Here is a 16,977-nt window from a genome sequence, read left to right on the forward strand (position 1 = left end):
CCAAGTGGGACGGTGGACCGTCATGCAGTGGCCTTGGTAGCCTTGGGGTCCAGTGTGGTAGTGGAAGCGCCTCTTCCACGACCTCTGGTTCCTCTCTGTGAAGGGGCACCTCCCCTGGATCTACCTCTGAACCTACTGGAGGGACGAAAGGCACGAAAGGAGGGCATGTGGGCGGTTCTGCGAGACGGGGTGGAGCTGCAGATGGAAGGAAGTGTGACTTCCCGCCTGTGGCGTGGGATATCCATCTGTCCAGTTCTGGACCGAACAGGAGCTCGCCGTTAAAGGCCATGGATTCCACCGCCCTCTTTGATTCCGCATCAGCCTGCCACTGTCGCAGCCAGAGGCCTCTGCGGGCTGAAATGGATAAGGCAGAAATTCTAGCCGCCACCACACATATATCTGAGGATGCCTCTATTAGGAAAGCTGAAGCATCCTGGATTTGTTCAGACAACTGCATAATAGTAGCTGGGTCTGATCCGTCACTCACCTCAGCCGAGATTTGTGACGCCCATACGCCTATTGCTTTGTTCACCCAACAACCAATCTGCGCCGGACGCTGTAACACGCCAGCAGCTGAAAAGATGCTTTTCAAGGTCATCTCCAACCTACGGTCAGAGACGTCCTTGAGGGTGGTAGCCCCAGGGACTGGAAGGACAGTCTTTTTGGACAGTCGGGAAACAGATGAATCCACTCCCGGTGGAATTTCCACTTTTTTACGGCCTTCCGGCAGCAGTGGATAGTTCTGAAAGAACCTTTTAGGGGCTTGAAACCGTTTGTCTGGGTTTTTCCCAGGCGTCCGTAACATGCTCATCCAATTCCTCAGCTACTGGGAAATTAGAGGACATATTTTGCTTTTTCCCAAAAAGGGAAGGACGGGAAGGGGTGTCAAATCCCACTGTCACATTACAGGCCACTTTGACCATTTGAATTAGGTCCTCAATACCCTGAGAGGGTTGAGCAGGGTCTTGAGTGTCATATACTAACACATCCTGTGCATCCTGCACATCCTGCCTGTCGTCCCCAGGGGGCGCAAACTTTCCCTCCTCTAGGTCTGGCATATCATCAGAGCCAGGGGAGTGGTATAATGGAGAAGCCCTTCTCCTGTGCAAAGGTGGGGGCTGCCTTGAGGAGGAAGGGTGAGGTTCAGCCTGCCCTGGAGCTAGGGCTCTAGTGAGGCTCTGAACTGCAGAGGCTAAGTCACTCTGCTGGATCCTAGAGGTCTCTCTATCTCTCTGAGACTGTGTTAACTCAGAGGATAAACGGGACATAACCTCAGTTAGTTGTGAGGCCCAGAAAGGTGAGTCCACTGGGGTTTGTGACACAGAGGGATTAACAGTGCATTTTTCACAGTTAAGATCCCCAGGGGCTGAAGGGGTAAACTTAGCATTGCAAGTCTTACAGGCAATTCTCTTGGAGCTTCCCCCTGCCATTATATTTATATATATATATATATATATATATATATATATATATATATATATATATATATATATATATATATATATATATATATATATATATGTCACAGAAAATCCACACACTACCACACACCCAAGGGAGAGTAGGTATAGATTAGTCCAGGTAGAAGGACTGGATAAGAGAGATCGTGAAGGAAAGGAGCTGCCACAGGGTTTGAACAGCGCTATGGTATGTAACCAGGGAGCGCTATAGCCCTAGTTTTTAACACAGCCCAACTATCTCTCTCTAAGCTCTCAACCCCCCCACTGTAACTCACAGTACCGGGAGAGCTTATAGCAGGACGGTCACCAGGATCAGCGATGTACTTGAAGCCTTTGGTGAGGCTGCAGCAGTACAGGATCTTCCCACAGTCTAATCGCAGCGGCGCCAGTGTAAAAAAAAGATGGCCGCCGCACATGTCTCAGAGAGCACTGGGGATAGCCGGGGCTGCTGGGAGTACCACGCGGTAGCTCCGCCCCCCGCCCGGCAGCTCTCGCTTCTCAGGCGCCAGGTTTGAAAACCCTCTGCTGCCGCCATTTTCCTAATAAACCCTGACCACCGCCGCTACTAACGGTGGCAGGGAATACTTACAAACTCGCCTGCCGTCGGCGGTGAGGCTGGGGGAGGACCGCGGCGTGCTTTGGTGGGCAGCGCTTGTTGCCTCTCGAGACGGTGGTCTCAGCAGCCAGGCGCGTTACCATGGAAGCGGCCGGCTCCCTCCGGCAGGCTCCCACGTAGCAGGCAGATAGTGTATCACTATCTGCCTGTTCTCTGCGCAGTGGAAAAAACCCATTGCTGTTTAAAAATCTTATGTGCTCTGAGAGCACACTAGTGTGTGTCCGCTCCCTTTCGGGCACAATCTAAGACTGACCTGGAGGGGAAGTAGAAGGTGAGGAGTAAGCCACTCTAATCTTTTTATTTAAAGTGCCCATGCTCCCTGTGGTCGCCTTCTATTCCCCAGTGTAACTCCAGTGACACCTAGTGGATGAAGGAGGAATAATTATTATCATAGGTACAATAGTTATTTGGGCCCTGTGTTGCGATATACAGGATAGCCATGATCAAACTTATTCAGAACCATCTGTAGTTTGGCCTTACAATGAGAATGTCACCTAAATTCTACAAAAGTTAGGGGAATCTGAAGCTGTACAATGTGAAAAGAGTGTGGAAATGGACAGATAAATAAAATAATGAACAATTACCTTTATTGTGTTACACTGATAACGCAGCAATAAAACATTTGTTAAGTACCAAACCTGGATGCATTCCGGTTGTTAGGTTAGGCTAAAGCAGTGGTTCCCAAACTTTTTTGGATCATGGCACCCCTGAGTATCAGAATTTTTTCACGGTACCCCTATGGCAAAAGTGTCTCATTAATAACATAATAAAAAATATTCAGTTGAGTAAATTGTGTTTATATCTCATCCATAGTGTCAGTTATGTGATAATGGACAGGAGTCACTTCTGTTTGTCCACATTTTGCATATTACATTAGTCATACATATTTTTATGGTCATCTACCACCAACTCAGGGTAACCCTGCAAGTCTCCCAGGGTGCCACGGCACACAGTTTGGGAACCACTGGGCTAAAGACATCTCTGAACGGGGGAAGTTTAAATTTGGCCACCCTGTATAACAAAGTAAAGGATATGTACAATTATCACTATTATGGAAAACCAATTATGGCACGCAGGGACCCATCCACTAAGGTTAGCAATTTGTTTCTCTTATGATAATGAAACTGTGAAATTGCTTGGCTTTTGTGTCCCTAACACAAACGATGTATAATGGTCAACGCTATATAGATCCTGACCCAGCTTTATACTGCTCTCATCGCTACCAGCTCTCCTTCAGTTAAACCTTCAAACAAGGCCCTCCTCTCTTTACTAAAAATACTGTCCTTACCCCTTATGCTTTTTCGGTTTGTCTTCTTCAGTGAATCGGATCATATAATGGGAACAGTAGTCAGAATCTAGCTGTAGCCGGTTGCCCTACACTTCGTCCTGTAACAGTCAGTCGCAGGTTACAGGTTTTATACAAATGTTCTATATGCACCATTGTGCCTTCTTGTCTCTTGTATGTAGCTGCAAACACCTGTAGCACTAAACAATTTTCTCCGTCCACCACCCCTCTCTGCTCTCTACATTGCTTTCCCATTAGTCTTATATCTGCCCACTCATCTGTCTTCTATTGCCCCTCTTCCCATCACTCTTCTGTCAGCTCTTTACTCATCCCTCTCCTCCGATACCCAACCCCTCCAGCATGGATGGGGGGGGGGGGGGGAGAGATAGGACCTCTAAAGGGCAACTGATTATATGACCACAGGACTGTATTAATAATGCTAGCCCTAATGCCCACCAATGCTAAAAACACATAAACAGGAACAGTAGCACTCAGCAGCCTCATACATTAACACACATATGCCCAGCCATCAGCCTTCTCCGGAGCCGCAGGCTGTGCTTGCTCCTGCACGCCGGGTACCTGGGGACGGTTGACGAGTTCCTGCGCGACTTCCGGTTTCTGGCTCAGTTCTTACTAAAGCCCTGGACTGAAAGTACTGCAATGCGGGCAGGGTGTTGGGGTGCAGGGCAGGTCTCGGGGTGCCATGTGTCTGCTCCAAGGATTTTTTTCAAACTGCATCATACACATTAAACTAATCCCACCTTATATATTATCTCTAAGGGTGAGGATAACTTTCCAACCAGCAGCACTGCACTACCCCTAAATCCCCCTCTCCCCTTCAACTCCATCTTCCCTTCCTACCCCCCCCCCCTAAATTTCTCCACCCTCAATCCTCAACTCACCTCACCTCCTCCCAAATCCACCCCCCCCCCCCCCCCACGCCCCTTCCCCCAGGTGGAGCTCAGTGCAAACTTTCTCTTTTAAATATAAAACTATTGTTCAATAGTGGCCTACTTAGTAAAAACTAATTATATAATTACATTTATGGATAAACTTTTCAATATGTGTTTCTATGTGAACATCTATCATTGGAGCAGAATCTGAATTAAAATGGACTCGTAAATCAGACTGTGAGGTCATTAAGAACCAGAGACATCACTAAGACAAGAGGCAAACTGCATCATGCCTAAACCCATACAAAATCATGTATTTACCAAATGCTTCATTGTGTGTTTCCGGCGGGTCAAGTTTCAGTCAACAAACTTAATTGTAAGAATAAGGTGACAAGCAGAAACCATAGAAAATCACTCAAAAAAGAAAACACACACACAGGGTTTGACATTAAAAAATATAATTGATATGCAAGACATTTCATTGGGTTGGAAATAAATGGCATTATTTCCTGGTGTGTATTTTATTTTATATTTTTTGCTCATTCCTGACTTGGTTCAACCCTGTGGTATTCATGGATATCTCAATAAAAGCCATACAGCATTTCATGAATGAACATGACCTATATAAACTTGCCTTTTAGTAACACAAAACATTGCTATTTGTCATGGATGCCATGACCCAGGTTACCACGTGCAATGCATTGCATGGCCCTCTGGTTGCAAAAGGTTTTACAATTAGAAAACAAAAAGAAGAAAAAAGGAGGAGTAGAGGAAAAGAAAAAAAAATGTCTGAACTGTCAGAGTTAAAAAGCCCACACAGTTAGTGTAGAGCTGGTCAATTAAATGCAATTGCTTGTGGAAAGGGGTCAGAATCATTGCTTAATACACATTAAAAAAATAAAATAAGTCAGAAACCATAGCCAAATATAAACGTCAATTAATAAAAATGATTGTTAAAAACCAAAATAATGATTCAAACCCCAATTAAAAGCACTAAGGTCATCATCTGTCTTATATGACCTTTAATCTCCATGAAACCACCTACTAAATGCATCACTAGCCCGTCTGATCAGATAAAGGAGCCACGTCCACATTACACAGACCTTTCAGAAACAACCTGAGGAGTAAAAATGTACAGCAGGGTGTTCAATGTTTCCAGGGAAAAGTGACTGCCCTATAGAATTCATTACATGCCAATACTAAAAAGCCTGTCAAGGTGGCTCTCCACAGGGCTGCTTTCCACTGAAGTAGCATTTATGCAGAGATGCGGCACTATAGGATGTCCCAAGCATACACTTTTTGCTTTGTGAAGTCCCCAGATAGCACTGTCCTAGCATGTGTTTATATTTTGAATTCTGCCCCAGAGTAATGACTGTGGGCAGTAACTCATATTGCTTCCGATTGGCCAGAAAAAAAATAAGTCACCATTTCATTCTAACTAGACTACTTGGCTTTAGAATAAAACACAATCTAAAATGTATTTATTTTTTTTAAAAAGGAGAAAAGAAGTTTATATTTTTCACACAGACACTCCAGAATCATCAGTTAAAAAAAAAATAATAATAATGGGAGAAAAAAAAAAAAAATTAAATATTTTAAACAAAAAAGTCGTCATCCCTTTCACCAGCAAAACCCTATAAATATTTGCCACCGTACTGATCCCAGATCATACACTCTTCCTCTCAAACACACTTACTTAATCAGAATACAGAACATAAATATTTTTCAAAAATGATAAACCCAATAAAGAGAATGGATGAGGATAAAAGAAAGAAGAAAAAAAAAGAATTTCTACACAGAAAACAAAAAAAACACACACATACCTATAGTAGCACCTAGAACCAAAACGTCTAAAAGAATAAGAAACCTAAATGACTATAAATTCATACGGCAGCAAACAGTTGGAATTAATCCCATTCCGGTAAGATGCATATATACAACTCCTGTACTGCCAGATTCTCCTGTGGCAGCACAGAGGTTATAATTTGCACTGACGAGGCCAGCAGAAACAAATATGGAGTCCAGTTTTCCCAGTCCCATTGCGCATTTCTATGGGTTCTTTAGTACAGCAGCCATTTTAAAGCTGCTCTGTGCCTGAAGGAGAAGTCCGTGCGAAAGACGAGAGAGGGGTTGGGTGGGTGTCACAAGTCATTTAATTGCCCAGAATCTGTTTAACGAAGGACGCCACATCAGTGTTCTTGGATTCATGCAGCATAAAGAATGGGTGTTGCTGTGGGAAAGAAAATGGACAGCTAGAGTACATGCAAATACTTTTCATAGCCTGCACACAAAAAGCATTATGTAAAAGGTCGGTTGCTTTAGGGCAGGAGAGACTTATTAACAGATGCTGTGCTGTAAGTTAATACATGGTCAAATTCAGAGATGGACATCTTTGGCATCTTTGTATGTAGCAGCTGTGCTAAAATATGCAACAGCCTCAGTAGTTGTCTTGAGTTAAAGGGCGCCCAACACCTGCTTTTATGATCACCTGCTATGTCCGAGGATTGCAGAATTGGATCACAGGACTTCCGGTTAAATCTTGCAGCAGGAGCCAGTGAAGCTGCCCTGGCTTCAGCAGCTTAGGATACTGGGCCGACACGCCCTCCTTTTCCGGAATACTACCCATCACCGCTTCCAAATGTCAGAGGCATGCCAATTATGCTGCACTGCGAGTGACATTGCAGCCGAGATCTGCTACTATGTTTGCGCAAATCTAAAGACTTTAAAGATGCACGAAAACATCAGGATTACCTACAGCTCTGAATTAGGCCCACATGCTACTCCTGTGAACACTGCACTATCTGTAGGTAAAATAAGAGCATCTTCTGCCTCTATTCCTGGGACTCTTATTTTTACCAACTACAAAAAACATTATTTGTAAAAATATACCATTTATCTATAGTGTTCCATATGTGCGATCTCCTGCAGACTGTTTTTTTTTGCATTTGTATTTGAGCTTTGTTGGCATAAAAAGGTAAATACACAGGCTGCCGGGCAGATTCCGCATTTCCACACAAGCAACCAGAGAGCAGAGTCCAATTTGGCAAAATGAGCACATTCCAAAATCTGACATCCAGCCCTTCAGAGCAGAGTCTAAATGGACAGTTTTCAAAAAGCACAACAGCTGTTAAGACATGGCGCGGTAGTGGTAGCCTCGGAATTCCTGACACAACTCCAAGCTGCACCCAAAATTTGCTAATCAGCCGGGACCCACTGCAGCATACTTGCCTACTTTAAAAAACACTAATTTCAGGGAGATTTTAGCTGCTAATAGAATGTGCTGTGCCGCTGAGAGGGCATGCCTCTCAGCAGCACATGATTCAGATGAGGATGTTGCTGCCTGTAACACTGCACTAAATGAAAGGTAACTCTTCTGCCTCTCTGGCTGACTGTATGCGCAGTCCGGATTTTAAGTTAGGCCCCAGAAACCGGGAGGACTAAAGTGGGTTGGCGGGGCAGCTGGAGGATCCTGTAAAAGATGGTAGGCAAGCCTGCACTTCAGTGAATAGGCGGCGGGCACATGCCAGCAACCATTCAAGTTTCTGAGTATGGACATGCCCCACGATGCCCTTGCTGTGATTAAGGACACATTTGTATCAGCCAACCTTAATAATCAGCAAACGAGGTGTAAAATAGTCTTATTATTCTCCACCCATGTAGCTTGAACGGCAGCTTAATAAAATATAGGTTATAGATATATGAAGCATATAGGTAAAAGGCAGCAATTTCTTAGGGCAGCATGGTTTGGTCGACAGCAGGTAACAGGCTTCATGTATTGTTAGGATTCACCATTTTCGATCAGATGCAGACACCAGATGACAACACATCTTTAGGTGTTGTGTGCGGTGATAAACAATAGAACAAGCTGTCATTGAAAATCACATGATATACTTGCCATGAGCTCGGGGTAAGTTGGGCGCTCTTTGGAATTCTTCTTCAAGCTGTGAACAGAAGAAGAGGTTTACTTATTACCCATATACACTAAATAATAGTGAACACATCAAAGATAAAAAGCAACCAATTAGGGGTAAGGAAGGGGCAACTTTTAGAATACTACTTTTGGTAAAGCTCGAAAAAAGTAATTTACACTAATTCCAACTTAGATAGGGCAGGTTATATTTAATTGATAAATCACAATGCCAATGTTCATTAGGCAAACATGTGACTCAACACGTTAATCGTATAAAACATTGTCAATAATACTTGTATTTGTAACCAAAAGGTCAACGTTATGCCAATGTGGCCATAACCTATATCAGCATTATGTCAATGACAGCATTTTTCCGGCATCCAAATTGTCGGCATTATGAATGTTGACCTTCTGAATGTAAGAGACATAGTGCATGATTCATACCTGTTCACAAGGCTGCAATTTTCGCAAATGGACAAAACTATGCTGCACTGCAGATGGGGCAGATGTAACGTGTCCATAGAGAGTTACCTTTGGGTGGGGTGCAGCCAGTACTAACCCTGCAGAGAAACAATATAACTCACCCAAATCTAGCCCTCTCTGCACATGTTACATCTGCCCCACCTGCAGTGTACATGGTTTTGTCCATCTGCAAAATTTGCAGACTTTTAACAGGCCCATAGTGACTGCATACCTCCTAGCAATATTATTTTGATGCATTAGAAGATATTTAGTACATATGCAAGTTTCTTTTTTTTTTTGGAATCTCCATGATAAAAGTAGCACTACCACAAAGGGCAAACATATCACTATATCTAGATAGCCATTCACTGAAGTAGGAGGTACAATACCCTTCTGATTGGTAATCATAATAAACAACCCCCATTCTTGACTGCATACAAAATTAAGTGGTGAACCTAAAAACAATCCCTTGATTGAGAGCGAGGTAATAGGTGGTACTAAACATATCAAAATGATTTTAATGTGATGCAGATCAGCGGTGTCAAACTTAGGGCTCTCCAGCTGTTGTGGAACACCACATACCAGCATGCTCCGGCACAGTGATGGCACTCACTAATTAAAAATCTGTGGCAGGGCACACTGGGCTGTCTAGTTCCACAACATCTGGAATGCAATAAGTAAGTTTGACACCCCTGCTGTAGATTAATGTCCCCCGCTAGTGTCACATGACCATGTTTGAATGTAACATTTATCCTAACTGTAAATAAATTGCTGTTTCGCCACTAATATTATAACATTATTTTTATAGCACACACTTATACCGCAGCACCTTACAGAGAATATTTGGCCACACCATGTTCTTGTGAGGCAGTACCACACTACAATGGGGAGAAATTTGATTTGCTTTGAAACAATGGTTACAGTTGTACTGTTGAGATTACCTGAAGGATAAATAAGGGGCAGACTAGATGGGCCAAATGGATCTTCTCTACTGTCAAATTCTATGTAGTGATTACAGTTACTGGCAAATATGCCGACTGTAAAAAGATCTTACCGCTAATATACTTCTTAATAAAAATGATAAAAAGCAATCCATTTCTATGGAGCCTTCACAGTCAGCGTTGTATCTTTTGGTATTAAATCATTTTTCTGCAGAAGAGTTTTTTTGGTACTTGTTTCCTAGAACGGCCACAATCGTGAGTGATCGTGGCTCTTAATTAAGGGACACGATCCTCACGATGTGGCCGATTTTTTACAATTTTTTCCCTTTGAATGACAGAAATCGGGTCAATCGGTCGGTCGCGACCAATTAAAATCGGCCGCGATGCGACCGACCGATTGACCCGATTTTTCCATAGACTTCAATGTTAAAAAATCTTTTAACATTGAAATCGGGAGGATCGCGTCGGTCTTGTGCCATTATAATGGCACAAGATGAGATGGACTTGATTAAGTCCATCTCACATAGGGAAAAATGATAAAAAAGGTGAAATGGGCCAATATGACCCATTTCACATTTTTTATGTGCCCGCCATGACCCCACGATAGACGTCAACCCGAAGCGTGGCGAGCGCAGCGAGCCCGCGAGGGGCGGCGGTGCGCGTCCTCCGACCTTTTCATTCCCCTACTATCCACTAGGGCGTGGAGTGAGAATAGAATAGTGTGGCGAGCGCAGCGAGCCACCGAGCCCGAAGCGTGGCGAGCGCAGCGAGCCCCGCGAGGGGACGCGTATACCTGTGAAGTTATACGTGTCCCCTCGCGGGGCTCGGTGGCTCGCTGCGCTCGCCACACTATTCTATTCTCAACTCCACGCCGACGTGGATAGTAGGGGAATGAAAAGGTCTGAGGACGCGCACCGCCGCCCCTCGCGGGCTCACTGCGCTCGCCACGCTTCGGGTTGACGTCTATCGTGGGGTCTACCCCACTTAGTAACATTTGGGGGGGCAATTGAAAATAATCAGGTGAAAAAAAAAAAAAATCGGGTGAAAAATCGGTCGGTCGGATCGGTCGCATCGCATGCGACCAAATCGCATGCGATGCGATCGATCCGATTTTTTATCTTCCGACCACAACGATCTAAATCGTTGTGGCCGTGCTAGGAAACAAGTACCGTTTTTTTTATTTGCAACTATTTCCTATTGCAGAGCTTTCAACACAAAATGTGGAGAAAAAAAACCACAACATAAAATCTCCATGCAACTGACTAAATGCAGCCATGACAAAAGACAAGGATCAGCAGCTGGATAGCAGCGAGGGTCAGTGTCAGACCGTGCGACATCCGTTAAAGCACAGCCTTGTCTATTCTCTTTGGTTGCCATCCTTTAGTTTGGATGTTTCCTGTAATTGCTTCCGCCACAGTGATCTTGGGGAAACTTTCCAGACAGACAATAGCAAGACCGGTTGCATCAGACACAACCAGTAAAACGTGAGCTATTACAGGGCATATGGTATTACGGAAACCTTTGGGGAAGATATGCCGGAATTACTTTTCTGCTTCTACCAAGCTGTAAACATATTGCTCACATTTGCAGTATTTAATTATTCTATTATTAAAAAGGGGTTTTATACAGCGCACACTTATTCCGCAGCGCTTTACAGAGAATAGTTGAACATTGACATCAGTCCCTGGCCCCAGTGGAGCTTACAATCTATATTCCGGAGCACCCGAAGGAAGCCCACGCAAGCACGGGGAGAATATACAAACTCTGCACAGTTAGGGCCATGGTGGGAATCTAACCCATGACCTCAGTACTGTGAGGCAGTAATGCTAACCATTACACCATCCATGCTGCCCCATTATTATATGTTTTTCTCTACTCTGTGCCAGCAGTCTAAAGCAGATTAGACGGTTTAGTATAAACTTACCAATGATTAAAGTGGATAAAAGCCCTAAAATGAACATGCTACACAGAAATGATCACTGAATATAATGTGAGCAATTGTTGAGCACTGTTACTTACCACTTTGAGGTAAAATCAACAAAATCAGCAGAAAATTTATCTGCGGGCAACTGTGGAGATGGCTCTTCAACCACTTGTTTCAGTTGCTGGAAAGGGGTACCCCATGAGTCGTATGGAAAGCGCAGAATGGCGAGCTCAATCTAAGGGGACAAGAGATTTAAGGAGTCCATCAGTTGGGGCATCACTGGTCCAAACAACAGATGGGAGAATAAATGCACTAAGGAACATATGGCACAAGCTCAAAACAAAAACAAAAAAAAAATTAAATAAAAAAATAAACAAGGTCGGCCACTTTGCCAAATGTATACTTGAGCATTAACCAAGTGGAAAAATGTGAGAAATACCCAAAATATTCACAACGGATGACAGAAATCTTTTTCTAACCAAAATGAACAAGCGTGTGAATCTACTGCCACCATGTGGTGTGAAGTTGTAAATGTGGCCTATTAATTGTTTAAGGGAAAGTAACTTCTTTAAGAATTAAGAAAATAATTATATACTCGCCCCAGAAGGAATTAGGAAAACAAAACCGTATGTTTACACAAACAAATATACAATATATTGCCCCGGAATGTATTTTTTAATGCAGGCAGAAAGGAAATATTTAGCATTATATGTTTTTGGACCAAAGAAAGATCACCAGATGCCATGCTCCAGTAATATAAAGCAAGCATATACTGCTCAGGAAGCATGCATGAAAATGAATGCAGAAAGTCCCCCATATGTTGAGCTGTACACACACTGCGATGTTCCTATATCAGTGTGTTTGTTTGCTGCAAGTTATAAGCAGCAGCGCGCATTCAAACTATTCCAGCTCCCAACAGGCACAGAATTTGCTTACATCCAGTTGTGCACAGCCAACATTTCTATGAACATGCTCTCACTAAATTTCAACACGTCCCAATTTACCCCAGTTCTTCTTTGGCCAGAAGTGTAGCTGTGACTGAAATGCATAGGGCTCTGCATCATCCAGATTTGTATGTAGCCTTTTTCTAATTTAGGATATGCCCTGCAATTAGGTGTACACTGAAAGTATGCACCAGCCACTATAGAGTGTAACATGTAAAAACACTGGTAAAGATAAGGTGAAGGAGGTGACCTATCCTCAGGTGTAGCCTTAGGCCTTGTCCAGATGGGTATTTGAACTTTCTAGTTCCAACAAGCTTTATGTGCACTTTAACTTGCACCTTTGCACGCACTGTAGAGTTAGATGCTTTTACAGCAGGGTTACTAATAATGCTACAACATGTAAAGCCAGAATAAAGCCTCTTGTTATTGTGATATTAGAAGCATATATAGTGTCAGAAGCACAAAAGATTACAAAAAAGCCAAATTTTTCTCAAATGGATAAACCATGTGCACTGCAGGTGGACTAGAACGGTTATGGTTATGCTTGTGTCAACCTTTAGACCCTGTCAGCCATTCATAGGTGTCAACCTACCTAGGGTCCGGACATGAGATGTAACATGTGCAGAGAGTTAAGGTGCCCATAAACTGAGGCGATTTGTTCAGATTTCGGCTGATTGCGACCAATTGGCCCATTAAATTGGACCAAATAGCCTCTCCCTGACATGCCTTTGGGTCTGATGCGCGGTCCCCAGCGGATGCGATCCATCACAACGGATCGCATGCGTCCCTGCGCCTTGCAAGGTATCGGGTGCACGAACACTGCTGCAATATGTCGCAGCAGTGTATGGGCACCTTTACATTTGAGTGGTGTGTGTTCAAATTTAAATCTAAAATTGCAGTGCAAAAATAAAGCATCCATTATTAATCTTGCACAGGAACAAAATAACTCACCCAAATCTAGCTCTCTTCCCTGCATATTTTACATTTGCCACACCTGCAGTGCAGCATTGTTTTGTCCATGTGAGAAAGATTTAGCATTTGCAATGAACTCTGAACCCTGCCCTATGCATGCTGCACAGAACACTGTATGGAGTGCATATAGAGGTTTAACTAGGCTGTAATGGAGCAGGTTTTTGTACACCCTAGAGATGGCAAGCGGCAACCAGGTATATATATACAGGTGGGCAGAACATAAACAACTCTGCATCAGGCACTTCATGAAAGAACGCAAACAAGGAGGAATCAAGAGTTTGAGGCATAGAAAATGGCTATTCCTATACGAGGCATGATTTATGAGAAAAACATTTGTACCATGGTAATTCCAAGACTCCAAATGTCAGATTTCACACTGTAGCCTTTCTGATTCAGTTCTGGGTTTATTCTCTCAGGCTGCACAAAAAAAAAAAAAAAAAAGCATACAAAATATAAATAACTTTATTTAAAGTCATGTTGCACTTTGCAAAGTATCTACATTGTAATTGCCAGCAAATGGATTTCCAAAAGACAAACGGACAAATGCAGCACTGCACACTCACAGCCATATAGGGTTTGCAACCGGCATCCATTGTTTTGGCTACAGAGTCCACTAAATATCCGCTGATTCCAAAATCGCACATCTTCACCTGGCCCAGCGTGTTGATGAGAACATTAGAGGGTTTCACATCTAGTATTTAAGAGAACAGATATTTTAGTAAAAGGGTAAAACAGAGTCATGTAAATCTAGATCCTTGGATCATATGATAAACACCACAGACATTGAGTCTACTAGATACAACTGCTCAGACAGATTCCAGCAGGAAAAACCTTGTAAAGAACTACCCAGTATAATGCATTGTAAGTAGCTGGACAAAGCTACTGGCCTTAGCACTTACCTCTATGGATGACCGAGAGTTTACTATGTAGATGTTCCAGTGCTCTAACAATCTGGAAGAAGAGCAAAAAACAAACCTTAGCTATAAGCTCTGCGTTCTACCTCTTCTAAGAAGAGGATGTTATTAAGCCATGGCTGGAGATTATTTATGTGCCAGAGACAGAAGGTGCGCAGCACCGGTTTGCAGCAAGCATCTCCACACCTACTTACCAGTACACTTTCTTAGGTGCGTTTGGAAAAAGTTTGAACATCTAGCTGCTACACTGCAAGCACCGTTTAAGTTGCTCCAAATTCACCCTTAAGATCCCCATACACCAGACCGATTGGGCTGCGTTTCACCCGATTCCAACAGTTCGGGTGGAAAGTGGCCAAAATCGGATGTGTTTGACATCTGATCCAACGCACAGTCCTGTGTGCATCGGATTGGAGGCGGTGGTCAGACTTTCTGAACCCTTCCCTTTCTGGAACCCCTGGATGGAATGCCTGGTGAGACCTCCAGTGTCTGCAGCACTGACCGCACTACGCAATTCTACATTGCTTCAATGGAAAGGTGAACTTTGTTTATGACAAATTATACTTTGTAAAGTCCAGTCCTGTGCCCCCTTTCTGTCTGGGCCCAGGACTGGAGTCCCCGCAGTCCCCCCTAATGGCTGCCCTGAGCGGGATAACATACGATATGTCACATTCAGAAGGTCCCGGGTGGCTCAAGGTGGATGGGCTGGCCAAGCATGGCCATGACTCCTCGCGGTAGCGTATGGCCACCTTTAGGGAAGCTAATGAATACTGCTACATGTGTCTTATTTTTGCACTTGTGTATATTAGCGAATGTAGTTCCCATTAAGAATGGAATATCTTCAACCACCCTGTGTGGCTAACTACTGAATATTTTATTCTAACACTATATTACTGTGAACGGGTTTTGATGGCTTTGTATAGTGACCAAAGGGATCAGGGCATATGTCCATGTAGTTAATACTCTTACAACTTACAGAAACTGCTATTTTGCCGAGTATGTCTTCTGGGATTGTTAATCCTTTGTCTATCACATTCTTGTAGAATTTGTCCAGTGATGTATCCATAAGCTCCATGCATATCCAAACATCACCCTGCAAGAGAGAGGAATATTAAGTATCTGATGTGCAATGGCCAATGGAAATCAGAACCAAAGTATTTTTATAAATCCATGCACAGACCGATCATTCATGTACAGTGTGACATCTCTGCCAAAATAAAAGAAATCTGTAATGAATGGTTTTATTATTCATTCAGTCCCTGCCAAAGTAGAGCTTACACTCTATATTAACTATCACATGTAAATGCACCATTTACGCTAGGGTTCATTTTGTTAATTTTTTAACTTACCAACAGTACCCGGAGGAAACCTACAAAAGCACGGGGAGAATTTACCAACTCCACACAGTTAGAGAGAAGTTGGATTTGAACCTATGGCCTCAGTGCTTTATCCAAGTAAATGGTTAAAAATGTAAATTTATGACCATATAAATGAGGTAACAGAGTTTAACCCCTTCAGTGGCACTCCCAGTGCGCAGACTGGCAAACCCGGAAAATTCTCGGGAGTGCCGCTGCCTGCACTCCCTCCCGCCGGGCAGCGGCGCTGCACTGAGCGCTAAGATCAGCGCCACACTCGACTTCAGCAGCTGCCCAGCCCTGCCTCCCTCCCCCAGCTGTGTGTGGTGTGACCTTGTAACGTCACGCCGCACACAGCCGGGTTGCCAGGGGCAGGGCCGGGCAGCGGCTGATGGACAGTTTAGCGGTGCTGCCCGGACCCGGGGTTGCAGTGGTGGGGTTTTTATAGGGAGTGCTCCTCAGAAAAAAAACAACTCGCCCAGTGAAGGGGTTAAATAAGAATCTGTGCAAAATATCATTTTAGTAGCACAAGTTGCCAATAGAACAAAACATCAGTTGGCTTCTCCATCCAACAACCATAAAGCATTCTGAGCCGCTGAAATCCAGATGGACTGACCATTATTGGATTTCATCCAGGAGGCTGGAATTGCAAGTTGGTGACTTCCCCATGGGCATGAGTTACGTGTCTGATGCAGACAAATGCAATTTATTTGTACTAAATCACTACAACCAGGTGTATTTTGGACCACCTAGTTAGTGGATTATATATTAACATATATAAACAAGATGACTGGTTTAAATCCATTGGATTGTAATCAGTGATTGTAACCATTAAGCCAAAGTGTGACTAAAAAACACGGGTGCCAGTTCACTTACAAATGGGGCTAGAGAGCTAACATCTGGGGTCACTTGTCCCAAGTGAACACAGTTGTCCATGTACTTCTGTGAAACTATGCGTGCAGAAGGCTTAGGGCTAGCAAGTGCAGACAGCTTTATTATTTGTTCTATGCACTGACAGTCAATATTGGTATCTTACAACCCAGAATGCCAGGCACATGGTGCAGTCTTCCGGAAGATTGGTAGTTCCCCTTTATCCAAGAGGATAGGGCTATTTAGAAGGGGACGGATATTGGTTATGATGTGGAGCGAATATAGTGTAACACCTGAAAGGGTAATCCGCATATAAAAAGGGATGGAGGTAATGTGTACACCTGTCATTTATATGTGAACAATATCCAAAAATCTTTAAAGAGGGTAATAGAGATTGCTATGAAACCTCCCCCTCTTATTCTAGATTAATCTGC

The 16,977-nt window shown here is 43.5% G+C and overlaps 1 protein-coding gene across 1 annotated transcript in view; it reads right to left on the reverse strand.

Moving 5' to 3' along the window:
* Nucleotides 1–4,695: 4,695 nt before the first annotated feature.
* MAP2K6 (mitogen-activated protein kinase kinase 6) overlaps nucleotides 4,696–16,977 on the reverse strand; it is a 63,933-nt gene continuing 51,651 nt past the window's right edge. The window contains exons 6-12 of the mRNA XM_083148774.1: nucleotides 15,295–15,411; nucleotides 14,307–14,358; nucleotides 13,971–14,098; nucleotides 13,747–13,824; nucleotides 11,587–11,726; nucleotides 8,150–8,195; nucleotides 4,696–6,484 (exon numbers count right to left, since the gene is read on the reverse strand). Of these exons, the coding sequence (XP_083004900.1) occupies nucleotides 6,407–6,484; nucleotides 8,150–8,195; nucleotides 11,587–11,726; nucleotides 13,747–13,824; nucleotides 13,971–14,098; nucleotides 14,307–14,358; nucleotides 15,295–15,411 (639 nt within the window). The 3' untranslated portion in view covers nucleotides 4,696–6,406. The remainder of the gene's footprint in view (nucleotides 6,485–8,149; nucleotides 8,196–11,586; nucleotides 11,727–13,746; nucleotides 13,825–13,970; nucleotides 14,099–14,306; nucleotides 14,359–15,294; nucleotides 15,412–16,977) is intronic.

Source organism: Crinia signifera, chromosome 6 (genome assembly GCF_055691185.1).
Source record: "Crinia signifera chromosome 6, ASM5569118v1, whole genome shotgun sequence".
NCBI lineage: Eukaryota > Metazoa > Chordata > Amphibia > Anura > Myobatrachidae > Crinia > Crinia signifera.